Here is a 27,818-nt window from a genome sequence, read left to right on the forward strand (position 1 = left end):
GGGGCGGGCGGCACATCAACATCCGGGGTCGCTGAGCCGAACGCCTACGGAAGCCGGGACATCAGCCTGGTTTCTCGGGTTTCCAGCAACTGCGGTCTCGCGGCTGGCAGCGAACACAGCGGTCTCCCGGAAAGGGACCCTGAAAGACCCGGCCTCCGACCAGCCTTTTTGGCGACGAAGAAGTGGCTGCACGCCGAGCCGGTGAGTCCGGGAGGCGGCGGCCACTCCCTCCCGCCACCCGCGAGGTTCCAGAGGGTGGGTGGAGGCTTGGCCCTAGCTAGAGCGTCTAGAAAACAGTGTGAGCGCGGGCGGGTGCTGGTTTTGAGATGCGAGTATTGGGTGTAGCGATGAGAAATGAGAATTGGCGCTGTTCCTGAATTCTCGCTGCCCTTCTTTCTCCTTTTCTCCGCACGTAAGCATCTGTACACTTCATCTTTCCCGCTCAGGCTTCTCTCCGCCTCCTTTGCTGCGGTCACTTCAGTACTTTCAACTCTTCCCAGGGCGGTTGGCGTAGCCTCTGCAGCTCTGGGTTCTGGCAAACTTGAGCTGAGGAAACCTGTCGTCCTCCAGTATAAAAATACTGCGATTGTCCAAGGGTGGCATGGTCGGAGACTCTGCTTGTGGGGACCGCAGCTAGTTATTTCAACCCCTACTTTTTTTTTTTTTTTCTTTTTTAACCCCACATGGGGCTCCTCTTTCAGTCCGGAGTTCAAGTGTTGAGTTGCTGGTCTGTCAAGGAAGCTGATAAATTTCCTTAGATGAGGTTTAGGGTCAGGGGAATGTAAATTATGAACTCACATGCGATTTAGGCACGTCTGAGTGCGTTCAAGATAAAACGAAAAGTTTTCGATTCCCCTCCCCCCCCTTTGAAAATGCCATTGTTTTAATCTCCAGTATAATAGGCTATAGCTGTAGAGCTCCTATCATTGTTTTTCTGGGGGTGGGAAAAGCTAAACCTTTTTGCTATGTCTGCTAAAAGACTGTGTCGTTCGTCGTGCCCACTTCCCTCGCCCCAGCAATTTGAGTCAAATAAAAAAGCAGGAAGAGCAATCTATTTTTCGTCTTACAAATTTCCTTTTTTAAAAGCATAGGGAATCCAGAGTGTCAAAGAAAATAACTTTGTTCCAGGATTGAGATGTTGTTCATTGATTAAGGTACTTTTTAATGCTTAATGTGTGCGCTAACGCTGGAATTGGTAAATGGGAAATAAATGGGTTTCTGTCCTCCCCATCTCTCACTGTCTAGCAAGGGAGATTACATGGACAAAGAATGATAACCTATTGTGGAAGTAATAAAGCAGTTAACATTAATACAACATGTACTTTTTGCACTAGTCTAAGTACTTTATATGTATTATGAGGCAGATAGTGCAGATTATATGTAGTATAGGGATGTTAGAGTGGAGCAATAAGGCAGGACAGGGGTTGGGCACCTTGGTTCAGACCTCTAACCCCCAGAACTGTGCAGCAATAAATTTCTGTTGTTTTAAGCTGCCCTGTTTGTCATAATTTGTATCGCAGCCCTAGGAAACTAATCTAGGGGTCAAGTGTGGAAACAGGGAGACCAATTAGGAAGCTAGTAGCAGTGATGATGGGAAGAAATGTCTTGTTTTGGATTTATTTTTCAGCTACAGCATCCTGAATTTGCTGGTGGACTGGATGTGGCATATTCTTATAGAGATGTGAATCAGATTCTTTTCCTGTATAGGTTATTACAGAATATTGAGTAGATTTCCCTGTGCTATACACCAATATACTCACCTGTTTTTTTTTTTTTTTTTTTTTAAAGGGACTCTAGGATTTATTTTATTATTATTATTATTTTTTTGTCTTTTTGCTATTTCTTGGGCCACTCCTGTGGCATATGGAGGTTCCAAGGCTAGGGGTCTAATCAGAGCTGTAGCCACCAGCCTACGCCAGAGCCACAGCAACGCGGGATCCGAGCCGCGTCTGCAACCTACACCACAGCTCACGGCAATGCCGGATCGTTAACCCACTAAGCAAGGGCAGGGACCGAACCTGCAACCTCCTGGTTCCTAGTCAGATTCGTTAACCACTGCGCCACGACGGGAACTCCTCACCTGTTTTATATGTAGTAGGATGTATATGTTAATCCCAAACTCCTCATTTATCCCTCCCTCATATTTCCCCTTTAATAGCCATAAGTTTGATTTCAAAATTTGCGAGTCTTTGTAAACAGGTTCCTTTGTATCATTTAAAAAATTATATTCCACATGTGATATCATATATGTCTTTGTCTGACTTCATTTAGTATGATAATGTCTCCATCCATCCATGTTGCTGCAAATGACATTTTTTATAGCTGAGTAATATTCCATTGTATATATGTACCACATCTTTATCTGTTCTTCTGTCGATGGGCATTTAGGTTGCTTCCATGTCTTGGCTATTGTAAATAGTGGGACATTGAACATTGGGGTGCATGTATCTTTTTGAATTATAGTTTTCTCCAGATATATACCCAGGAGTGAGATTGTTGGATCATATGGTAGTTCTGCATTTAGGTGTTTTTTTTTTTTTTTTTTTTTTTCCAAAGAATTTTTTGAAGTTCCTGTCGTGGCTCAGTGGTTAACAAATCCGACTAGGAACCATGAGGTTGCAGGTTCGATCCTTGGCCTTGCTCAGTGGGTTAAGGATCTGGCATTGCCGTGAGCTGTGGTGTAGGTTGCAGACTCGGCTTGGATCTCACATTGCTGTGGCTGTGGCTGTGGCGTGGGCCAGCGGCTGCAGCTCTGATTAGACCCTAGCCTGGGAACCTCCATGTGCCTTGGGAGCGGCCCTACAAATGGCAAAAAAAAAAAAAAGACAAGAAAAAAAATTTTTTTAATGGCTGCATGGCAGCATGCAGAAGTTCCTGGGCCAGGGATTGAACTCATGCCACAGCAGTGACAATGCCAGACCCTTAACCTGCTGAGCCACCAGAGAACTCCTATATTAAGTTTTTTAAGGAGCCTCCATACTGTTCTGCATAGGGGTTGTACCAGTTTACATTCCCACCAGCAGTGGATGATGATTCCCTTTTCTCCACACCCTCTCCAGCATTTATTGTTTGTAGACTTTTTGAGGATGGCCATTCTGGACTGGTGTAAGATGATACCTCAGTGTAGTTTTGATGTGCATTTCTCTCGTAATTAGTGATATTGAGCATCTTTTCATGTGTTTTGTGGTCATCTGTCTATCTTTGGAGAAATGTCTGTTTAGATCTTCTCCCCATTTTTGGAGTGGGTTGTTTGTTTTTTTATATATATTAAGCTGCATGAGATGTTTATATATTTTGGAGATTAATCCCTTATTTGTTGCTTCATTTCCCAAGATTTTTCTCCCATATTGTGGGTTGTCTTTTCATTTTGTTTATAGTTTCCTTTGCTATGCAAAAGCTTTGAAGTTTAAGTAGGTTCCATTGGTTTATTTTTGTTTTTATTTTCATTACTCTAGGAGGTAGATCCAGAAATATATTGCTGTGATTTATGTCCAAGAGTGTTCTACCTGTGTTTTCCTCTGAGTTTTATAGTATCTGGCTTTATGTTTAGGTCTTTAATCCATTTTGAGTTTATTTATGTACATGGTGTTAGAGAATGTTCTAATTTTGTTCTTCTATGTGTAGCTGTCTGTCATATTTCCAAGCACCGCTTATTGAAGAGACTGTCTTTTCTTCATTGTATATTCTTTTTTTTTTTGTTTGTTTGTTTTTCCTTTTTAGGGCCACAGGTGCTGCATATGGAAGTTCCTAGGCTAGGGATCAAATGGGAGTTATAGCTGCTGGCCTGTGCCACAGCCACAGCATTGCAGGATCTGAGGCGTGTCTGTGACCTACACCACAGCTCATGGCAACCTCAGATACTTAACCCACTAAGTAAGGCCAGGGTTCAAACCCGCATCCTCATGGGATACCAGTCAGATTCGTAACTGCTGAGCCATAGTAGGAACTCCTCCATTGTATTATATTCTTGCCTCCTTTGTTGTAGATTAATTGACCAGAGGTGCATGGGTTTATCTCTGGGCTTTCTATCCTGTTTCACTGATATATGTCTGTTTTTATTCCAGTATTGTGCTGTTTTGGTTACTGTAACTCTGTAGTATGATCTGAAGCCAGGAAGCCTGATTTCTCCAGTTCCGTTTTTCCTTTTTAAGATTGCTTTGGCTATTTGGGGTCTTTTGTGTTTCCATACAAATTAAATATTTCGTTCTAGTTCTGTGAAAAATGACATTGGTAATTTGATAGGGATTGCGTTGAATCTGTAGATTGCCTTGTGTAATATAGTCATTTTGACAATATTAGATTCTTCTGGTCTAAGCACATAATATATTTTTCCATTTGTGTTGTCTTCAGTTTCATTCATCAGCATTTTATAGTTTTCAGAATTAGAGGTCTTTTACCTCTTTAGGTAGGTTTATTCCTTACTGAGGTAAATTAAGGATGATGTCTGAATATGTTTTATGAGAAACTGGTGATGCAGTTTACTAAAAGAGGGAAGAAGAGAACATGAACTGATTGGAACTATGTGTTTTTGTTTATTTTATTCCTTATTTTGAAGTGATTTCAGAGTTATATAAAAGTTGAGTGAATCAGACTTAGATTCCCCAGTTGTTAACATTTTATGTGCGGTTTGGTTATAATAATAATGATTTCTGAATCAAGGATTCTCTTTTGGACGTGTAAATTTTAGATATCATCAATTAGACATACAAGTGGACCTAACACGTTGGTTAAATAAGTCTGAAGCTCGGCTGGGTAGGTCAGGGCTAGAGTTATAAATTTTGAGGTTATAGCATATGCATATATTGAAAACCTTGGTTCTGGCAGAGGTCATTTAGGGAAAAAGTGAGGATAAAGAGAAGATAAGAGTTATTGCAACATTAGATATTGAATAGCATTGAAGAATTAACAAACTGAACTGTAGAGGTGAATTAAAGCAGAAAGAAAATCAGAAAACTGGGATATCAAGGAAGTTAAGAGAAAGAAGTTTATCATGGAAATGACCAGCTAGCTGAGTGGAGTAAATGCTGCTGAGTAGTTGTAGAAGATAATGATAAGTAAGTAACTACTGGATTTGGCAGCATGGAGGAATAGAGGGAAAAAGTCTTGATTGAAGCGGTGGGCTTGTTTCTGTGTATGTTAAATTAAAAACAGTATCTTTTCACATTTCTGCAGCGTATAGACCAGAGTTTCTCAGAATATTGGCACTCTTGATGTTTTGGACCAGGCGATCCTTTGTTGTGAAGGGCTATCTTTTGCATTATATAATGTTTAGTATACCTGGCTTGTCTAGTTGGTGCTAGTAGCAGCTGCCCCATGCCCACCCTGGCCAAATTGTGACAAACAAAAATGTCTGCAGATATTGCCAAATGTCCCTTGGCAAGCAAAATGGCCTGTGGTTAAAAATCACTGGTGTAGACTTTTAAATTAAAGGCTTGAATATTAATGGTAAAGTTTTAGACATTAGCTCACTGAGTGGGAAGATGTTTCGAAGTGAGCAGGGGACCTTTTGAGTATTCCAAAATTTTTGCAGTTTAGTGAATACCTGCTCTGCCTTTAATTCAGTTGGTCTTATTTGCATTACATCTTTGACGATTCTATAAGGCATTTGATCTTACCTTGTACTGATGTCATTATTCTACATCAGTTATCGTAGAGGATTTTGAATGTAAATATATAGAAGATTGTCCTATATCTGTATTATCCTATCATTGCCTAGAAATTGTTATTTTGAAAAAAACAGCTAATATTACTTCATTCAGTAGTCTCTTGACTTTTCCTTAAACAAATATGATACAGAATGCATCATCTTAAATTTCATTTATTTTGACTTTTTGCTTCATGCATTCCAGAAAAATTCCTTTTTTTGGCAAAACTACCTTTTCTGCATACAAAGGAGTTAGTCTTAATGCGGAAATTTTCATTTAGCTGCAGAATTACAAATCTGGGGAGAGCTCCAGAAAGTTGTGCAGTTATTCATCTAATAAATGTGGTTTGGAAGTACTGTCTTGGGTGCTATAAAAAAGACTTAGATATAGATCAAGTCCACCAAAATATTACCACCTAGAAAGGGAGATAGGACTTTTAAAAAACGAATTATATTAAAAGTGAGAGGTGTTTAGAGAGGTACTGTACAGATGAAGAAGTACATTCAAAGGAGGGAGTGATTACCTCTGGCAAGGGATAAAAAGAAGGAAGTATGAAAATCAATAAAATAGTCTTGGCATTTTTTTGGCTGCACCCATGGCATGCGGAAGTTCCTGGACCAGGGATTCAACCTGCACCACAGAAGCAACCCAAGCCACTGCAGTGACAGCACTGAATCCTTAACCTGCTGAGCCACAAGAGAACTCCAGTCTTGACATTTATATAGGACTTTAACAGATCACAGGAAATGGATTTAGGGAGCTGGGAAAGGCCTAGTCGAAGCAGGTTAAAGAGAGTGAACTCAAAACATAGAGATCAAAAATAATTTGGTTTGGGAGTTCCCGTCGTGGTGCAGTGGTTAACGAATCCGACTAGGAACCATGAGGTTGAGGGTTCGGTCCCTGCCCTTGCTCAGTGGGTTAAGGATGCGGCGTTGCCGTGAGCTGTGGTGTAGGTTGCAGATGCGTCTAAGATCCCTGTGTTGCTGTGGCTCTGGTGTAGGCCAGTGGCTACCGTTCTGATTCGACCCCTAGCCTTGGAACCTCCATATGCCGCAGGAGTGGCCCAAAGAAATGGCAAAAAGACCAAAAAAAAAAAAAAATTTGGTTTGAGTATATAGCACAGGGACTTGGGAATGACATAAGGAGTTTAATATATGACACGGGTGTCATTTCACTTCGGTGGGAAAGAATGTTTTAATTAATAAATGCTGCTAGTGTAATCTGCTATTCATCTATAGGAAAACCAACCAGATCCCCTCATCATAAAATACATAAAAAGTAAATTGTAAATGAATTAAAGATTTATATCCATGTGAAGCAATTATTTATATAATTGGAGTAGGAATGACATTTTTTAGTAAGACAGTAAATCCAGATAGTGTAAAAGGAGAGATAAATCTGCTATAATAAGTTTTTTTTTTTGTCTTTTCTAGGGCGCTTCCAGTGGCATGTGGAGGTTCCCAGGCTAGGGGTCCAGTCAGAGCCTGTGGGATCCAAGCCACGTCTGCAACCTACACCACAGCTCACGGCAACGCCAGGTCCTTAACCCACTGAGCAAGGCTGGGAATCAAACCCACAACCTCATGGTTCCTAGTCAGATTCGTTAACCACTGCACAACAACGAGAACTCCAATAAGCTTTTTTAAATTAGTAATTTTTTTTAAATTAAATGAATTTTATTGTATTTATAGTTGTACAACCATCATCACAACCTAATTTTAGAACATTTCCATCTCGAATGCCAAGTCCATCCCTCCCTCCAACTTGTCTCCTTTGGTAACCATAAGTTTTTCAAAGTCTGTGAGTCTGTTTCTATTCTGCAGATAAGTTCATTGTATCCTATTTTTTAGATTCCACATATAAGTGATAGCATATGATGTTTGTGTCTCACTGTCTGACTAACTTCACTTAGCATGGTAATTTCTAGGTCCATCCATATTGCTGCAAATGTCATTGTTTCATTCCTTTTTATGGCTGACTAATACTCCATTGTGAATATGTACCACATCTTCTTTACCCACTCCTCTGTTGATGGACATTTAGGTTGCATCCATTCCCTGGCTAATGTATATAGGGCTACAGTGAAAATTGGGACCCATGTATCTTTTTGGTTTTCCTCTGGATTGATGCACAGGAGCACAGGAGTGGGATTGCTAGATTATATGGAAATTCTGTTATTAGTTTTTTGAGGAATCTCTATACTGTTTTCCATAGTGAATGTACCAATTTACACTCTCACCAACAATGTAAGAGGGTTCCCTTTTCTCCACACCCTCTCCAGCATTTATTGTTTGTAGACTTTTTGGTGATGGCCATTCTGGCTGGTGTACCTCATAGTAGTTTTGATTTGCATTTCTCTAATAATTAGTGACAGTGATGTGCTTGTCTTTTCATGTGTTTTTTGGTCTTCTTTGGAGAATTGTTTGTTGAGATCTTTTGCCCATTTTTTGATGGGGTTGTTTATTTTTGTTATTGAGCTGCAGGAGGTGTTTACATATTTTGGAGATCAGTCCCTTGTCAGTCACTTCATTTGCAAATATTTTCTTTCATTCTGTGGGTTGTCTTCTTGTTTTGTCAGGGTTTTTTTTGCTGTGCAAAAGCTTTTAAGTTTAATTAGGTCCCATTTGTTTATTTTTGTTTTTATTGTCGTTACTCTAGGAGGTGGATCTGAGAAGGTATTGCTGTAGTTTATGTCAGAGAGTGTTCAGTCTGTGTTTTCCTCTAAGAGTTTTATGGTATCCAGTCTTATGTGTTTAGGTCTTTAATCCATTTGGAATTTATTTTTGTGTATGGTGTTAGGGAGTGTTCTAATTTCATTTTTGTACATGTAGCTGTCCAGTTTTCCCATCACCACTTACTGAAAGGAGTGTCTTTTCTCCATTGTATGTTTTTGCCTCCTTTGTTGTAGATTAGCTAATTGTAGGTGCATAGGTTATTTCTGGGCTTTCTATCCCATTCCACTAATGTGTGTTTTTGTTTTTGTGTCAGCACCATACTGTTTTGATGACTTTAGCTTTGTAGTATAGTCTGAAGTCTGGGAGCCTGATTCTCCAGGTCCATTTTTCTTTCTCAGAATGGCTTTGGCTATTCTGGGTCTTTTGTATTTCCAGACAAACTTTAAAATATTTTGCTTTAGTTCTGTGGAAAATGGCATTGGTAATTTGATAGGGATTGCCCAGAGTCTGTAGATTGCCTTGTGTAGTGGTATAGTCACTTTGACAGTATTGGGTCTTCCAATCCAAGAGCAAGGTATATCTTTACATCTCTTAGTGTCATCTTTGATTTCTTTTATCAGCATCTTATAGTTGTCAGAGTACAGGTCTTTGGTCTCTTTGGGTAGGTTTATTACTAGGGTTTTTTTTATTGTTTATTTTTAGCAATGGTAAATGGGATTGTTTTCCTAATTTCTCTTTTTTAAAAAACTTAAAATTTTTTTCTATTATAGTTGATTTACAGTGTTCTGTCAATTTCTGCTATATAGCAAAGTGACCCAATATTTTCTCAGGTCAGTCTCCCAAAGCAATAGAAACTAGAGCAAAAATAAACCCATGGGACCTCATCAAACTGAAAAGCTTTTGCACAGCAAAGGAAACCAAAAAGAAAACAAAAAGACAACTTACAGAATGGGAGAAAATAGTTTCAAATGATGCAACCGACAAGGGCTTAATCTCCAGAATATATAAACAACTTATACAACCCAACAGCAAAAAAAACAATCAATCAATGGAAAAATGGGCAAAAGACCTGAATAGACATTTCTCCAAAGAAGATATACAGATGGCCAACAAACACATGAAAAAATGCTCAACATCGCTGATTATAAGAGAAATGCAAATCAAAACAACTATGAGATACCACCTCACAGCAGTCAGAACGGCCATCATTAATAAATCCACAAATAACAAGTGATGGAGGGGCTGTGGAGGAAAGGGAACCCTCCTGCACTGCTGGTGGGAATGTCAACTGGTACAGCCACTATGGAGAACAGTTTGGAGATACCTTAGAAATCTATACATAGAACTTCCATATGACCCCGCAATCTCACTCTTGGGCATCTATCCAGACAAAACTCTACTTAAAAGAGACACGTGCACCCGCATGTTCATTGCAGCACTATTCGCAATAGCCAAGACATGGAAACAACCCAAATGTCCATCGACAGATGATTGGATTCGGAAGAGGTGGTATATATACACAATGGAATACTACTCAGCCATAAAAAAGGATGACATCATGCCATTTGCAGCAACATGGATGGAACTAGAGAATCTCATCCTGAGTGAAATGAGCCAGAAAGACAAAGGCAAATACCATATGATATCACTTATAACTGGAATCTAATATCCAGCACAAATGAACATCTCCTCAGAAAAGAAAATCCTGGACTTGGAGAAGAGACTTGTGGCTGCCTGATGGGAGGGGGAGGAAGTGGGAGGGATTGGGAGCTTGGGCTTATCAGACACAACTTAGAATAGATTTACAAGGAGATCCTGCTGAATAGCATTGAGAACTATGTCTAGATACTCATATTGCAACAGAAGAAAGGGTGGGGGAAAAACTGTAATTGTAATGTATACATGTAAGGATAACCTGACCCCCTTGCTGTACAGTGGGAAAAAAAAAAAAAAAAAAAAAAAAAAAAAAGAAAGTGACCCAGTCTCTCTCTCTCTCTCTCACACACACACACACACACACACATTATTTTTCTCACATAATCTTTCATGTTCCATCACAAGTGACTAGATATAGTTCCCTGTGCTATACAGCAGGATCTCATTGCTTATCCACTCCAGATGCAATAGTTAGCATCTACTAACTCCAAACTCCCAGTCCATCGTACTCCCTCCCCCTCCCCTTTGGCAGCCACATGTCTCTTCTCCAAGTTCATGAGTTCATTTTCTATACATAGCTTCATTTGTGCTGTATATTAGATTCCAAATAAGTGATATCATATGGTATTTGTCTTTCTTCACTTAACATGAGAGTCTCTAGTTCCATCCATGTTTCTACAAATGGCATTATTTTGTTTTTTTTTTTATGGCTGAGTAGTATTCCTTTGTGTGTATACCACATTTTCTTAGTCATCCATCTGTTAATGGACATTTAGGTTGTTTCCAAGTCTTGGCTATTGTGAATAGTGCTGCAGTGAACATGGGGCATGTGTATCTTAATTCAGTGAAAGTATTATCTGGATATATGTGCAGGAGTGGGATTGCTGAGTCATATGGTAGTTCTATATTTAGTTTTCTGAGGTACCTCATATTGTTTTCCATAGTTGTTATAACAGTTTACATTCCCACTGACAGTGAAGGAGGGTACCCTTTTCTTCACACCCTCTCCAGCATTTTATTTGTTGACTTGTTAATGTTGGCCATTCTGAATGGTGTAAGGTGGTACTTCATTGTAGTTTTGATTTGCATTTCTCTAATAATTAGTGATGTTGAGCATTTGTTCATATGCCTGTTGGCCATCTGTATATCTTCTTTAGAGAAATGTCTATTCATGTTTTCTGCCCATTTTTCAATTGGGTTGTTGGTTTTTTTGCTGTTGAGTTGTATAAGTTGTTTGTATATTTTAGATACTAAGCCTTTGTCAGTTTAATCATTTGAAACTGTTTTCTTCCATTCTATAGGTTGTCTTTGTGTTGTTGTTTTTTTTAGTGGTTACCATTCCTGTGTTGATTTATTGTCAATTTCTCCTTTTAAGCCAGTTAGCAGTTGACTTATATAATGAGGTGAGCCTGTGTTGGGGGCATATATATTTACAGTTGTTATATCTTCTTGGATTGATCCTTTGATCATTATGTAGTGCCCTTTTTTGGTCTCTTTTAACATTCTTTATCTTAAGGTTGATTTTGTCTGAAATGAGTATTGCCACCCCAGCTTTCTTTTGATTTCTGTTTTCATGGAATATTTTCTTCCATCTTCTCACTTTAAATTTGTATGTCTCTAAAACTGAAGAGGGTCTATCGAAGACAGCATGTGTGTGGGTCTTCTTTTTTATCCATTCAGGTAGTCTGTCTTTTTGTTGGGGCATTTAGTCCATTTACATTTAAGGTAACTTGATATATACGTTCTTATTGCCATTTTAAAAATTGTTTTGGATTTGTTTTTTAGGGCCGTACCTGTGACACATGGAAGTTCCCAGGCTGGGGTTGAATTGCAGCTGCAGCTGCCAGCCTGTGCCATAGCCATAGCAATGTGGGATCCAAGCCATATCTGTGACCTACACCACAGCTCACGGCAATGCCAAATTCTTAACCCACTGAGCAAGGCCAGGGATCAAACCCATGTCCTCATGGATGCTAGTCAGGTTCTTAACCCCCTAAGCCACAGTGGAAACTCCTAATAACTTTAGTGTTGTGTTGCTTTTTATTTGTGTGTATACCAATTGTAGATTTTTTTTTTCTTTTTTGTCTTTTTGTCTTTTCTAGGGCCCCACCCACAGCATATGCAGGTTCCCAGGCTAAGGGTCCAATTGGAGCTATAGCTGCCAACCTATGCCAGAGCCTCAGCAATGTGGGATCCCAAGCCGTGTCTGTGACATGCACCACACCTCACAGCAATGCCGGATCCTTAATCCACTCAGCGAGGCCAGGAATTGAACCTGAAACCTCATGGTTCCCAGTTGGATTCGTTAATCCCTGAGCCATGATGGGAACTCATCAATTGTAGATTTTTGGTTTCCAGTTACAATGAAGTTTTGATAGAGGTGTCTATGTATATACAAGATTTTTTTAAGTTTCTGGTCTTTTTTTTTTTTTTTTTTTTTTTTCTCTGGGTGCCACCTGCAGCATATGGAAGTTACTGGGCTAGGGATCAAATCAGAGCTACTGCTCCCAGCCTACACCATGGCCATAGCAGGCCTAGATCTGATCCACATCTGTGACCTATACCACAGTTCACAGCAATACCCTGTATCCTTAACCTGCTGAGCAGGGCCAGGGATCAAACCTGTGTTCTCATAGATACTATCCCTACTTGTTGCTGCTGATTGACAATGGGAACTCCTTAAGTTCTTGGTCTCTTAATTGCAAATGCATTTCCAATGTCCCGCATTTGTACCGTCTTCAAGATTTCTGGTTTTGGTCGCATTTTTGTGTGTGGATGATTTCCTACTTTTACTATATGTATCCCTTTACTGGTGAGCCTTGCCATTTGTGATATTTTTGTTTCTAGTTGTAGCCTTTTCTTTTCCACTTAGAGAAGTTCCTTTAGTATTGGTTGTAAAGCTGGTTTAGTGGTGCTGAGTTCTATTAGTTTTTGCTTGTCTGTAAAGCTTTTCAATTTCTCCTTCAAATCTGAACTAGTCAGATTCATTACCACTGAGCCACAACAGGAACTCCCATATTTCATTATTTTTAAAATATTTATTATTTTTATTTTATTTTTACAATTTATTTATTTATTTTTAATTTTATGGCTATACCTGTGGCATGAGGAAGTTCCAGTCCAGGATTGAATTCAAGCCACATCGTGAACTATGCTGCAGCTGACACAGTGCTGTATCCTTTAACCTACTGTGCCAGGCCAAGGATCAAACTACTGCACTAGGATTCCTAACCCACTTGCACCACAGTGGGAGATCTGAGAAATATCTATTTAGATATTCTGCCTCTTTTTTTGGGGGGGGGTTCTTTTTTTGATGTAGACTGCATGGTACGTTTGTATATTTTGGAGACTAATCCCTTATTGGTCACTTTATTTGCATAGATTTTCTCTCATTCTGTGGTTTGTCTTTTTTATTTCTTTATGGTTTCCTTTGTTATCCAAAAGCTTTTTTTTTTTTTTCTTTTTCTTTTCTTTTTTGGCTTTCCCATGGCATATGGCTTTCCTGGGCCAGGGATAAGGTCTGAGCTGCGATAGCAACCTACACTACAGCTGTGGCAATGCTGGATCATAAACCCACTGTGCTGTGCCAGGGATTTACCTGTGTCCCAGTGTTGTGCTCCATTGTGCCACAGAGGAGAACTCTAACTGTGCAAAAGCTTTTAAGCTTAATTAGGTTTATTAGATTTATTTTTGTATTTATTTTCATTACTTAGGAGCTAGATCCAAAAAGATACTGCCATGATTTATGTCAAAAAGTGCTCTGCCTATATTTTCCTGTAGAGTCTTATAGTATCTGGCTTTATGTTTAGGTCTTTCATCCATTTTGTGTTTATTTTTTGTATATGGTATTAGAGAATGTTCTACTTCCTTTTACATGTAGATGTCCAATTTTCCCAGCACCATTTATTGAAGAGACTATTATTTCTCCATTATATATTCTTGCCTCCTTTGTCATAGATTAGTTTCCCATAAGTGTGTAGGTTTATCTCTGTGCTTTCTGTCCTGTTCTACTTGTCCATGGCTGTGTTTATGCCAGTATCATACTGTTTTGATGACCGAAGCTTTGCAGTATATTCTGAACTCAGGGAGCCTGATTCTTCCATCTCCATTTTTCTTTCTCAAGACTCTTTGGCTATTTGGGGTCTTTTGTGTTTCCATACAAATAATTTTTTTTTTGTTCTAGTACTATTAAAAATGCCATTTGGTAATTTGATAGGGATTACATTGAATCTGTAGGTTGCCTTGGCTAGCACAGTCATTGTGACAGTATAGATTCTTCCAGCCCAAGAGCATGGTATATCTTTCTGTTTGTATTGACTTTAATTTCGTTCATCAGCTTATTATAGCTTTTGAAATATAGGTCTCTTTAAGTAGGTTTATTCCTGGTATTTTATTCTTTTTGATGCAGTGGTAAATGGGATTGTTTTCTTAATTTGTCAGAAGACCTACTTTTAAAAATCTGTTGCATTTAGAGGTTTATATTAAAAGTTTCTTTTCTCAGTGTAGGTTTATATTCATACTTAAATTCATAAACCTTAAAACCTAACATTTGTTCTCTGAGGAATGAGAGTCTGAGTTAATACCTTTATGATTCTTACTGGCTTGGTGGCTCCAAACCCTAGCTTGTCTCTAATTCAGTATTGTTTATCTTCTCCATTTTAGTTGTGTGTTTCCCTATCACAATGAAAATGAATGTCCTTTTCCCTAGCTTCTTTGGAACATGGCTTCCCTATAAATGTTGAGTATATACCACATGTGTATTTTTTTTTTTTTTTTTTTTTTTTTTTTAAGGACTGCACCCGTGGCATATGGAAGTTCCCAGGCTAGGGGTCTGATTGGCGCTGCAGCTGCCAGCCTACACCACAGCCACAGCAATGCAGGATCCAAGCCATGTCTGTGACCTACACCACAGCTCATGGCAATGCTGGATCCTTACCCACTGAGCAAGGCCAGGGATTGAATCCCTGTCCTCATGGATACTAGTTGATTTTGTTACTGCTGAATCATGACACGGACTCTACCACATGCATATTTTCCAGTTAAACCTCTAACTGAAAGTTTGGAAAGACATATAAATGAGGATCCCTAAGTAATCCCTCTCCCCTGATATTTCATAACAATTATATATTAAGTGGTAGAAGAATCACTTTGCAGAATCACAAACTCCTTTTGACCTAGGTTTGTTTGTAAAATTAAGGATGGATCTCTGAATCCAGCTTTTAATATGTAATTCTGAGCCATGGCATGTGAATCTTGGGTAGGCTCATTGTATTTGTGGAATCTTTATGCATCCATCAAAATTAACATCTCTATGTAAGAAGTCATGTACTATTTCATTACACAAAAATTAATCTTGTTTACCTCCTGAAAAAAAGATGCAGGGTAGTAAAGATGGTTAAATTCAAGTGGGTTTTTAAACATGTTGTGGAAAGATCTTGTGCAGAGAGACATGGACTTCTACTTAGTAGATGTGTAACTGTGTGCAAGTTACTATGGAAAACAAGCTTAGTGGATGCTTTGTATGTAAAGTGTCTAGTACATCCTTATGAGATATTCATTAATGAATGTTAGTACCCTTCCTGTTGCACACAAGTGAAATGACTTCTAGAAAACTAATATTGAAAATGTTGGAAAATATTTTAAATAGTTACATAGCTGGGTAAATTATCAGGTTTAATAGGTTTAAAAAAACATGAAAAGGACTACTGTTTCTACTATGTAGGATGGCATTATTTCAACTTACATGAAAAAGTTCCATACTAGTTATTAGGTTCATACTAGATTTTGTGCAATACTGAAATTCTTTTAAAATTGAAAGATTTTAAAGACTATATGTCCTGATGAGAAAAATCACCTATAGTATGAAATACTCTGATTAGTCTGAATGAAAGTTACTTCTGTATGAGTTAATAATGTACATGTATAGGTTTCCTACGTGAGTAGCATCATCAGCACTATTCAGTGAATACCGTTGTTAGGTAACAAGATATAAGAAGGTAATAAAAAGCTGTGAAGCAAATGATCAGGTAATGCCCCTTCTTACTTTAAAAAATCACAATTCTGAAGGCTATTTCAAACAGCAAACTTTCATTATATATGTTTCTGTTAATTTGTAATATCAGAAAGGACATGTTTCTTTTTTTTAAAGTTTCAATATAATTAAAAATGAATGATAGACTACATTGTTAGTAGATGTGATTTGTATAATGTAATTTGTGCTTTTTTAGCCGAAATTCCTCCATGTAGTAAAATATGTTTATTCAGAAAAGCAGAGGTGTAGTACATTATAATTCCAAGGAAAATTTTAAATTAAAATGCTAAAATTTTTGACTTAAATTAGAAAGGGTCTTATTTAATACCTAAACAAGGAAATTCACAATCAAGGCCAAAATTTTTTCTATACTACCATACATTTCTAGTTACTTCTTATTTTACACTTATGTGTTTTAAACCACAGTTACAGAGTTAATGTGTGGGGATACATTGAAGGTATAACCTTATTATGTTTACTGGACTTTTGGTTTAATTCTCTACAATTTCAAAATAATATTGTAATATGAAACAACAGAAATATATTTATTCAGATAAAAACAAGTTCTGAACTGAGTCCTTCATTATATTTTTCTAAAGAACTCACTTCTTTTGAGCAAGTATTCAGGGTCATATAGTTGCAAAATCATTATATTATTGAAACAAATTTTTTCTTTAACTATACCCCAATATTTCACATATGTATGTGTTTAGGCCACTTGCAATTAAACTATAAATTTTGATGATATCTCGACTACAACATTAAACACAGCTAAGATCTTCCAGTAAAAATGTTTACAAATCATATTGCCATTGTGCAGTGAAGCTATTCTCTGAAGACAAAAACTCTCAATGATTAGGTCTTTTTAAGCAACTGAAGTTCTGTTTTTCTTCTAAACGTTCCTTAACTAATTTTTCCAAAGAGAAAAGATGCTCATCTGCATCTTCTGGCACAAGGCTTCTAATAGAATTTGCAAGTTCAAAAAGATATTCTGTATTTCTTCCACTCGGACCAGCTGCATTAAAAATTTGTTCAGCAATGTCCTCCAGAGGTGCAGGACCAAGATAATTAGGATTATCACATCTTCCAATATATAGCAACACACTGAATGGTTCTGTTGTAGAATCTTTTGGATAAAAATTGACTGTTGTGGTCCTGTAGCCTCCTTTCTCTCTGAAGTCAAGGTATGCTTTTACTTCTTCTTCTTTTCCTACTGGCAGTCTGTAAGCAACACCCCATACACAGCCCTGTTGAAAAATAATATATTATTTAGTATTTACAAGGTTAAAGTAGGTAAAGATGTATTACGATCTAATAATCTTGTATATTCTTAGAAATCAAGGCAATTTTGCTTTGCTTCACTTAAAGTGCACTAAAGAGGTATATATTAAACAATAAAGGAAGTCAGCACTTTATTTTTTGGCCACACCTGCATATGGAAGTTCCTGGGTCAGGGATGGAATTCGAGCCACAGCTGTGACCTATGTTACAGCTTGGCCATGCCAGATCCTTAACCTACATTAACCTTCTGTGCTAGGTTGGATTGAACCAGCACCTCAGCAATGACGTGAGCTGCTGAGGTGCCAGATCCTCAACTTGCTGCGTAACAATGGGAATGCCAGGAATTGATACTTTAAATTCTTTATTCTGAATAATTAATTTCCTTGCATATCAGGATATTTATCTTTGCTTAAATTTTTGAAAATTATTCTTTTAATTAATGGGACTGAAAGGAAACATATTAAGTCTTCATTTGGTCACTAAAAATATAGCTCTAAAGCCTTCAATCATTAACATTTCACCAATGGTATAGTGGCAGTAGTTTCCAAATTGCTTCATGGAGTGTTGTAGCCACCGTGAAGCCCACCTCAGGGCTGTCAGGGAATGAGTCTTGGTATGCTGGCTAGGAGGGCTTTGATCCTCTGTCCGCTTCAGCTACAGTTGTAGCATCACTTATCTTTTTATATACTAAGTATTCCCCTATGTGCAGAAAGGGTTCTGTATTTTTAAATGCTCTGTAATAAAGTAATCAACTTTTTTTGGTGGGGGGGCTGTGCCCACACAATGTAGAAGTTCCCAGGCCAGTGTCTGAACCTGAGCCACAGCAGTGACAACGCCAAATCCTTAACTGCTAGGCCACCAGGGAACTCTGGTAATCAACTATTAAGACAAGAGTTTCATTTCCCCCTTCATTTCTTCACTGCCTAAACTTTCAGATATCGTTTGTAAATGACTCCATCCAGAATACTAAATAGTAACCTCTTTGTCAAGAGAGTCCATGCATTGTCAGTAAAAGCAGTGTACTTTAGCTGCAAAGATTTTCTTTGGTAGTGTTAATAAAATATCTTGTGAAATAAGCAAGATTTATAGTTCATAAAACAGATTTTCTAGTTTCTTGGCAACCTTTATTAACTAATTATTAAACTTTTATTATTAAACTTTAAGTTGCTAAGCACCTTGAATGAATTAACATTCTATAGAAACAGTGTCTGGAGTTTCTGCCATGGCTCAGTGGGTTAAGAATCCAATATAATTGTTATGATCCTTATACAACTACTGATGTGATAAATTCATTTGAATAATAAAAAATTAAAAAAAAAAAAAAAGAATCCAATATAGTGTCTGTGAGGATGTGGGTTTGATCCCTGGCCTTGCTCAGTGGGTTAAAGACCAGGAGTTGCTCCAAGTTATGGTGTAGGTTGCAGATAGGGTTCAGATCCTGTGTTGCTGTGGTTGTGGCATAGGCTGGCAGTTGTGGCTTTGATTCAACCCCTAGCTGGGGTAATTCATGTGCCACGGGTGTGCCCCTGAAAAGAAAACAAAAAACAAACAAAGTGCCTTTTATTAACCCTAATTAATAGGGTTAACCAGTTTGAAGCCATTTTTATAGATGATTTTCCTAATGTAAGTTATGAAAGCAGTTCATAATCTCAGCATTATTCATCTGCTGTTGATAGCCACTTGATTTTTTTATATCAAAGCCCTTTCTAAAGTTAAATATTTAACTCATAATAAAAAGACTGAATCTGTACTTCAGTGATTGAAAATATTTATGAAATATAGAATTATCAGGTAAATAAATGTTTTCTAGTGCTCCAAACTTTTTTTAAAAACCTGTTGTGCTGTTGATAAAATGAGGCAGTAAAGAAAGTGGTATCAGGACTGATTTTTGCTGAAATGTCGGACTCCCAGCAAAGGTGAGGGAAGCTTTATTGGTTCCATGTGATTCTTAGAGGTAGTCTGGCTATCTGTGGGCTCACTCCATTAATGTCAAAAGGGACCACAAAATTCTCTATCCACAAACTCATTGAGACTATGAGACTATATGCCATGGTTTTATTTTGTTGTCTACCTTGAATTCTGCATTCTGACTTTTCCCAACAGATGAAAGGAAACTGAACAAATACAGGGAGGAATTCTAGTCTCAGCATAGTTCACATTGTCTGTGAAACTAATAAAATTTCATTGATTATTAAAACTGAGAAAAATCTTAACATTTAATGATTAAAGATTATACAAAAAAGAAAATTATACCATACCCCAGGATCTTCAACAAGAGTCACAACTCTTCCAGGCTGTTTTAAAAAAAGTAAGAAAAAAAAATTTTTTTTTCCTGTATTAAAGTTCATTAACTAACTGAGCATTAGCAACTTACTATTGACGTGGAATATTTTAACTTCATTTGCTCACACTAGGTCCTTTTTTTTTTTGGTCTTTTTAGGGCCGCAACCACAGCATATGGAGGTTCCCAGGCTAGGGGTCAAATCGAAGCTGTATTCACCGGCCTGCACCACGGCAACGTGGGATCTGAGCCAGGTCTGTGACCTGTACCACAGCATACAGCAACACTGGATCCTTAACCCACAAAGCAAGACCAAGGATCAAACCTGTGTCCTCATGGATACTGGTCAGATTCATTTCTGCTGAACCATGATGGGAACTCCGAATACTAAGTACTTTTAAAGGTACTTATTTTTTGTGATAAATTTTAAAGTGAATTAAGAGAATCTACCTTATCCAGACTATCTTGGCCTTTCTAAAAGATTCTAATTTGTATATAATGGGTATATTATGTGCACTTAAAATTGATATATTAAACACAACTGTGACTAAGGCTTATCTAAAATGAAAAGCAAAAGGAAGAAGCAACTATACATAAACGTTCTGATTATTTTTTTCTTTAAAAAAAAATATTGCTATGATTTTACCAGGGAACAAAACATGACATTCCAGGGTACTTTCCTATAGAGAAGTGGTTCTCAAATTTAAATGTAGATCAGAAATACCTGAAGGTAGTTACTGATTCTTTAGGTCTGGAGCTGTCTGAGAATTTGCGTTTTAAAAAGTAATAAAATTCCAGCGTGGTGCTAAAGGCTGTGTATCTACTGACGTGTTTTCATTAGAAAGTTGAGTTGTAAGCCACAATTTTACCTTCTTGTAAGTCTATTGTGTGGCACATAGCCTATATCATTCAGATATTTGTGTCATCTTTGTTGCTCTTTCCTTCTAGTCTCTGTCCATTTGTATCGATAATTCATAATCATAGAACACCTGGGATTTGTGGTTATGTTTTTAATTTAATTATATTTTCCTATTAGGTCTTATCATAATTTTAATAGTTGGATAATATTCTGCCATCAGTGAACTATTCTTTTATTGTTGGATACTTATATTTGACTTGTTTTCTATTTAGGTAATGCTCCCGTGAATATCTATTTTGGTATGGGTCATGTAGGTATTGCTATATTACCTTCAATTTCAAAGTGAATTTTCTTTCTTTTTTTGTCTTTTTGCCTATTCTAGGGCCGCACAGGTGGCATATGGAGGTTCCCAGGCTAGGGTCTAATCAGAGCTGTAGCCGCTGGCCTACGCCAGAGCCACAGTAACACAGGATCCGAGCTGCGTCTGCAACCTACACCACAGCTCACAGCAACACCAGATCCTTAACCCACCAAGCAAGGCCAGGGATTGAACCTGCAACCTCATGGTTCCTAGTCAGATTTGTTAACCACTACGCCACGACGGAAAACTCCGTGAATTTTCTTTTTTTTTGTCTTTTTAGGGCCGTACCCGCAGCATATGGAGGTTCCCAGGCTAGGGGTTGAATTGGAGCTGTAGCTGCCAGCCTACACCACAGCCACAGCAACACCAGTTCTGAGCTGCATCTGTGACCTACATCACAGCTCACGGCAATGCTGGATCCTTAACCCACTGAGCAAGGCCAGGGATTGAACCTGCATCCTCATGGATGCTTCAGATTCGTTTCCACTGAGCCATGATGGGAACTCCCCAAAGTGAATTTGGAAATATTTATTGAATACCTACTCTGCGTTGTAGAGAATATAAAACTTTGATTCTTGCTTTCAAGAGTTTACATTGTGATTCTGGAATATGAATTTAATATGTGAAATAGTAGAGATACTTAAGGACTGTGATGTATGCTGTTTATTAAATGTAGTAAGAATTTTCTATCTTGAGTGGTCAGAAAGAAAGACAAAATTCTGTCAAAAGGGTAATGACTCATGACTCTTGAATGAGGGTCCAGAAGCAGAATTACACTAGGCAAAGTGTCTGACTTTTAGAAGAGTGTCCTCCATGTACATAAGATGATTCCGAAAGGTAACTGGAGAAGGATAGAGTCAGATTTGAAAAGCCAAAGATTGGAGTTGAAATTGGGGGACAGTGGAAAATAAGCCACTGAAATTTAGGAGAAAATGGAAATGAGCTGTTGTACTTGAGTAGTAGGTGACTGACATGATAAAAGAAGTGCTTTGGGAAGAGCAGTATGATAATAAAGTATACAGTATGCACGTCCGAGTGGGAAGTAGGTAGACTGAGTAAGAAACGTTAGTGGTCTAGGGGACAAGTTTTGCACTCCATGTTTCCTTGTTTCCCCTTTCTTCCAGCCTAGTCACCAATTCTTGGTAGCTTTATCTTCTGATTATGTTCTGAATCTGGTTTCTGTTCATCCTTCAGTTGCCTCCTTAGAGATTTCACTGCCTGCTTCCAGTCTGTCCTCTACTTGGCCCTAGAATGACTTCTGGTGTAAAAACTGGGCTACTCACTCCTGTGCTTTGAATTTTTCAAGGTTGTAATACCCTACAGGATAAAATAAAAATTCCTTAGCATGAGTTAACTATAAACCTCGTTTCTTACCACTTTCCCCCTCTAGCTGTAATGAATTATTTATAACTTTACAAACATTCATATCTCTGGATATTCCAGTGCGCAGTACAGAATGCCCTTCCTTCTTTAGAATCCCTTGAATATCCTCCCGCCACTCTCTCCATAAAGGCTTGGCTGTCTTCCCAGAAGACTTTGCAGCAGCTCCTTTTCAACTCTCATTGCTCCTTTTATTCATTTCCTTTATAGAACTTTTCAGGTTTTATTGTTTGCATTGGTGTCTCCCACTTACATGTCAGTAGTAACTGCTGAAAGGAGGAGAGGTAGTAAAGTCCTGGATATAGGTGGTGGCAGTCAAAAAGAAAACAAAGAGTATGTATTAGACGTCATTACAGGAAAAATAGATGCATTCCTGTGACTGCTTATGATGATACAGACATAGACTGTTGGCACTGCTGATAGATTTACCCTGAAATATTTTCTAAACCTTAAGTTCTCTGTTCCTAGAATAAATATGCTGTTGGGAAACAATGTCAATTTGTAAATGCACTTAAATGGCTTTTGGGGGGCACTGAAACTGAAGAAGGGGTTCTGTAAGCTGAATGGGATTGGAGGATGTTGTGAAATATGAGTCATGATGGGTGCTTTCATTGAGTAATGTTTCTGATCTACATCTAGAAAATTTAGAGATTTAGTAAATATTCATGATTATCTCTTCTGTTAAATATTTTCTCTTTTTGAAATTGAAATATATTCTCTTTGATATGAAAAAAATTTACATTTAAATAAATCCTTGGAGTTCCTATCGTGGCACAGCAGAAAGGAATCTGACTAGGAACCATGAGGTTGCGGTTCGATCCCTGGCCTCGCTCAGTGAATTAAGGATCTGGCGTTGCAGTGAGCAGACGCGGCTTGAATCTGGTGTTGCAGAGGCTGTGGTGTAGGCTGGCAGATGTAGCTCCAATTAGACTCCTAGCCTGGGAACCTCCATATGCTGCGGGTGCAGCCCTAAATTGCAAAAAAAAAAAAAAAAAAAAATCCTTAATTTGATGAGAAATTGCCAGTTTTGTTACAAATAAATGAGATGCTTAATTAAACTTAGAAAGATATTGAAGTTTAATGAAGCTAAAAAGAAAGCATAATTTAGTAAAGCAAGTAGGTTTGGTATTTTTCCTACAAATGTCACACTGCAGTAGGTGGAAATGAGTGTAACATTTGTTTAATAATATCACATTTCATAGTAATGATGACTAACTCACTAGGAGCATATGTTGCTATAAAACACATGGTCCTATGTAGCATCTATGTCATTGTTCTAATTTGGGAGATTTTTCCTGTTGCCTTTTATATTGTTTGTCAGGTAGTTAATATTTATAGTAGGCTGGTGATCTATTTGATAAAATGTGAAGTAAAATAATGTTCTTTCCATTTTTTTTTTTTTTGTCTTTTTGCCTTTCCTAGGGCTGCACCAGTGGCATGTGGAGGTTCCCAGGCTAGGGGTCCAGTCGGAGCTGTAGCCACCGGCTACTCCAGAGCCACAGCAACGCAGGATCTGAGCCGCGTCTGCAACCTACACCACAGCTCACAGCAATGCTGGATCCTTAACCCACTGAGCAAGGCCAGGGATCCAACCCGTAACCTCATGGTTCCTAGTTGGATTCATTAACCACTGAGTCACAAAGGGAACTCTTCCATTTTTTTTTTTTTTTTTTTTTTTTTTAAACAGAGCTGTAGACTTAGGGAATGTGCTTAGGCTTTCCTTTAATATGCTATGATGGATTATTTAAATGAAAATAGATGTCAAACTATTAGCTGTTGCAGTTTTTTCCCACAACTTTCCTGCCTTGTATTTTTGTATATTTAAATAAAAAGAGAGCTATCAGCTTTTATAGCTACCTTTTTTTTTTTTTGCTTTTTAGTGCTGCACCTGCAGCGTATGGAAGTTTGCAGGCTAGGGGTAGAATCAGAGCTTCAGCTGCCAGCCTATACCACAGCCACAGCAATGCAGAATCCAAGCGGAGTCCGCAACCTACACCACAGCTCATGGCAATGTTGGATCTGTAACCCACTGAGCAAGGCTAGGGATTGAACCTGCATCCTCAAGGATACTAGTCAGATTCATTTCCGCTGCACCACAACGGGAACTCCCCCTTCTTTTTAAAAGACTTATGAACTGTTGTATTGACTTGGCAGTTTCTTATCAGTTCTGATAGTGTACATAACCAGTGTGCTATTTAACAAACATATACATTTTGGTTGAGACTTAGAGTAGTAAAATATTCTACTACTATAACCATATTCATTTAATACTTGGTCATTAAAATTGAAGTTTGGATTAAGGCTTTTCTTCAGAATGGCAATTCTAAATGCTCATATCTGACAACTCAAAAGGAATTTTATTTAACTTAATTCTTTAAAGTCTTAAATATTGTTTCATAACATTTTTAGAGATACTTTGGCCATGAAATTTCTGTTGGCCTGTAAATATCTATTTGTTCTAAAGCACTCCCCCTGCTTTCAAGCCATCTGTCTATCTTAAAGCCAAATTCTTAATTTGCCAACTCTAGTTGATGTAGAATGGCTTCTAACTCTTTGTGATTTTAATCTATTTCTCATTTATGAGCAGGTACAAGCTACATCCTTCCTCACTTTCCCTTTCCATGATGTAAGACTACAGATATTTTTTGGAATTAACCTCACTCTCTTTCTACATCTGATTTCTAGCATTTTACATGTTGTGCTTTTGGGCCAATATTAATTTCTTTCTTAAAATAAGAGGTAACCAGGCTCATATAACTCTTTTTTTTTTTTTTTTTTCTTTTGTCTTTTAGGGCTGCACCCACGTCACATGGAGGTTCCCAGGTTCTGGGTTGCTGCCAGCCTACGCCACAGCAATGCCAGATTGGAGCCACATCTTCGACCTACACCACAGCTCAGGGCAACACCGGATCCTCAATCCACTGATCGAGGCCAGGGATCGAACCTCATGGATCATCCTCATGGATGCTAGTCAGATTCATTTCTGCTGAGCCACAATGGGAACTCCCAGACTCATATAACTTTTAAGTATTTTAGAGTACATCTAAGCAATTTAAAAAATCTGTACTCTTCTAAAAGTTAGGAGGTTAATTATAATAAGTGTTCGACTTATCCAAATTACTAGTTACTCAAAATTTAGTTTTCCTTAAGGATTAGTTGTTTTGCGGCCAATAATGAGGCTGATTTGCATAAGCAGTGAGCTGCTATTTTCTTTGTATACATATATTGGAATGAATGTCTTTGCCTGCCTGACTGAAAAATGGATCAAGTAACTTACATTTCACATTTGTAATTTAGAGGAGAACCACTGAGAAAAAAACATTAAAATGTTGAATCTGTATTTAGTATAGTATTGGTACTGTGTTATTTAGGTAGCAGAACAGGACTCATTTAACTTCTGAAGTACCTAACAACTAATGTCATCAAATTAATAAGCTCCTTAAGGAGGTAATTTTGGAAACCAGTTTTTCTGTGATCTTAGGTGTCATGAAATACAATCTTTGCAAAGATAGAAAGCAAGCCCAGAAATAACATGCATGTTTAAACTCAAATCAATGAAAGTCTGCCAGAATGCAGAAATGCCAACAAACTTAATTGCTAAAAAGCTGAATTTACTAGCTGATTTTAGTATTTCAGGTCCGTGGTGGCAGGAAGGTTTACCTTCCTGTTTCTTGGGGGTGGGGGAGGGGGAGTGGTTGTCAAGAGGTGGGACCCCCTCCCAGCAAGTAAGCCTTGTGTGAGCTTGCGCCCACGTTTCTTGCCTCTAGAGCTAATCACCACCGGCATGTCCAGCGGCTTTGGAAGGAGTTCCCTTGGTTTGGGAGTGGGGGCAAGTGGTCAAGGAATTTACAGATAGATGTAACAGCACTATCCCTAATCTACATGCTCAGCCTTCCGCGTTAGGGTTTGGGGTCCGCCGAGCTGGTCCAGGAGTTGGGAAGCATGGCTCTGGGGGCACAATGTGGGGGGGACCGACTGGCGCCTCACCTTGCCAGGAACTCCGCGGTGGTCGGTGCTGCCTTGCCAGAAGCGCCTGCTGTAGCCTGTGATATATCCAACCAGCTTGTCCTGATAGGGGAAGTCCACCTTCCAGATGAGGGACCCATAACCAAAAACCCACATCCTTCTCCGGCTCTTCCTCCTCAGTGGCGGCGGTGTCAGGGGTCTACGGCGGCGGTAGCAGCGGGAGCTGCAGCAGTAGCTGTCTCCTTCACTGTGGTCTCTGCTGCCGGCAGGGACCTCAGCTTTCCGGACGCAAGCAACCGGCTGGGCAGGCGCAAAGGGCTCACTCCGTCCTTGGGGGCGCAAAGCACGCTGGGACTTGCAGTTCGAGGAATATTTTCCTACTCTGTCTCAGTCAACATGATTATTTTGTTTGCTTAGGGTATCAAGAAGCTTTGATCTCCTTCATGCTAAGTATTGGATTCTTCAGCAGCCTCCGTAAATCACCCTGCTTTTATTGCAGTGCTTGTGTGCAAAGGACTACAACACCCACAATCTTGTTTTGGGATTTGTGGTTCTAAGACTGGAACTGTTTGTCTTTTTCGAGCAGGGAGGGGGAAGGAGGAGAGAGAGAGGGTGGGAGTCGTGGCTGGTGTAGTCTAGATACGGAGTTGAGCTGTTTACGGCTGGCTGAAGTTGGCACATAAAAAGACATTTTGTTATGCTTTGAAAACTGGTTTTCTGCCCGTGTAACAGTAGCCAGGTGCAAGCTCGGAATATAACCTGTTTTTTGTTTTGTTTATATTAAAAAATATTTTTAGTCTTTCGAATAAAAGCAGAAAGTTTACCTCATTAAGTTTTGTGACTGGGAGAGCTATTATTTCAACAAAAATTGCTTATATATTTAAATTTTGCAAGTGAAACGACTTCATTCATCTTTAGTGTTCTCGGAAGCTAACTCAGAAAAATGTAGGCAAAGATTTTAGCTTGTATTTAGGCTTAAGAAGCCATGTGTGGGACCTCCTGAAATTGTATACAAAATTTGGGATCTATGTACATTTATCTGGGGAAAAATTTAATGGTTTTCATGAGTTTCTCCAAAGGGTCAAGTATCCTAAAAAATGTTTTGATATGCAGGTTAGAGCTGCTGGTTCAAAATACTGTTTAGGAAGTTTACTTGGACCTGCAAGTCTGTTTCTGTATGTGAATACAGAAGCCTTAACAAATTATCTTAATTGAGGATTTAGCTTTATGAAAGAATATGAGAACATCCAGGTTCAAAGACTCTGCAAAACAAGTCTTAAGAAGTCAGCAGGAAAATACCACGAAGAAAAACTTAATTTAAGAATAACCGGATCTTTTAATATTTTCTCCAGGTTATAAAGTCCCATTGTCTTTTCCAAAAAATTTCAAACATATAGAAAATTAGGGAAAAAAATGTAGTGACCATTCATAAACTCTCCACGTGGATCCAGTAATTAACATTTTGCCACAGTTGCTTTACTTTTTTCCTTGTATCTACTTTTTAATATAAAACATTTGAAATAAGTTGCATGTCCCTGCTTAATACTTCTAAGAATAAGAACATTCTCTAATAACCACAATGCCATCATTACATCTAAGAAAACTAACAATAATTAAATCACCAAATATCTATTCCATATTCAAATTTCCTTAATTGGCTCAAAATTGATTTTTTTATGTGGA

General features: G+C 38.3%; 2 protein-coding genes across 7 annotated transcripts in view; one reads left to right on the plus strand and one right to left on the minus strand.

The window, feature by feature from the left end:
• Positions 21-27,818, plus strand: part of ASB3 (ankyrin repeat and SOCS box containing 3) — a 111,345-nt gene continuing 83,547 nt past the window's right edge. For 3 of the 5 annotated variants that reach the window (XR_002342145.1, XM_013992808.2, XM_021085687.1), the window contains exon 1: positions 21-201. The gene's annotated coding sequence lies outside the window, so the exon portion shown is untranslated. Of the gene's footprint in view, positions 202-237; positions 413-27,818 lie in introns of those variants that run through there. The other 2 variants (NM_001205042.1, XM_005653041.3) reach the window with 2 other exon arrangements.
• Positions 16,123-27,454, minus strand: CHAC2 (ChaC cation transport regulator homolog 2). Of its 2 annotated transcripts, XM_003125149.4 has the most exons (3): positions 26,157-27,453; positions 19,547-19,582; positions 16,123-17,254 (listed from the first exon to the last, which is right to left on the minus strand). In XM_003125149.4, exons 1-3 carry the CDS (start codon positions 26,289-26,291, stop codon positions 16,856-16,858), a joined length of 570 nt encoding a protein of 189 aa, XP_003125197.1. In that variant the 5' UTR covers positions 26,292-27,453; the 3' UTR covers positions 16,123-16,855. The 2 variants fall into 2 exon arrangements, with proteins under 2 accessions (XP_003125197.1, XP_020943891.1); XM_021088232.1 differs by lacking the exon at positions 19,547-19,582 and having other exon boundaries at positions 26,157-27,454.

Source organism: Sus scrofa, chromosome 3, assembly GCF_000003025.6.
Source record: "Sus scrofa isolate TJ Tabasco breed Duroc chromosome 3, Sscrofa11.1, whole genome shotgun sequence".
Taxonomy (NCBI): Eukaryota; Metazoa; Chordata; class Mammalia; order Artiodactyla; family Suidae; genus Sus; species Sus scrofa.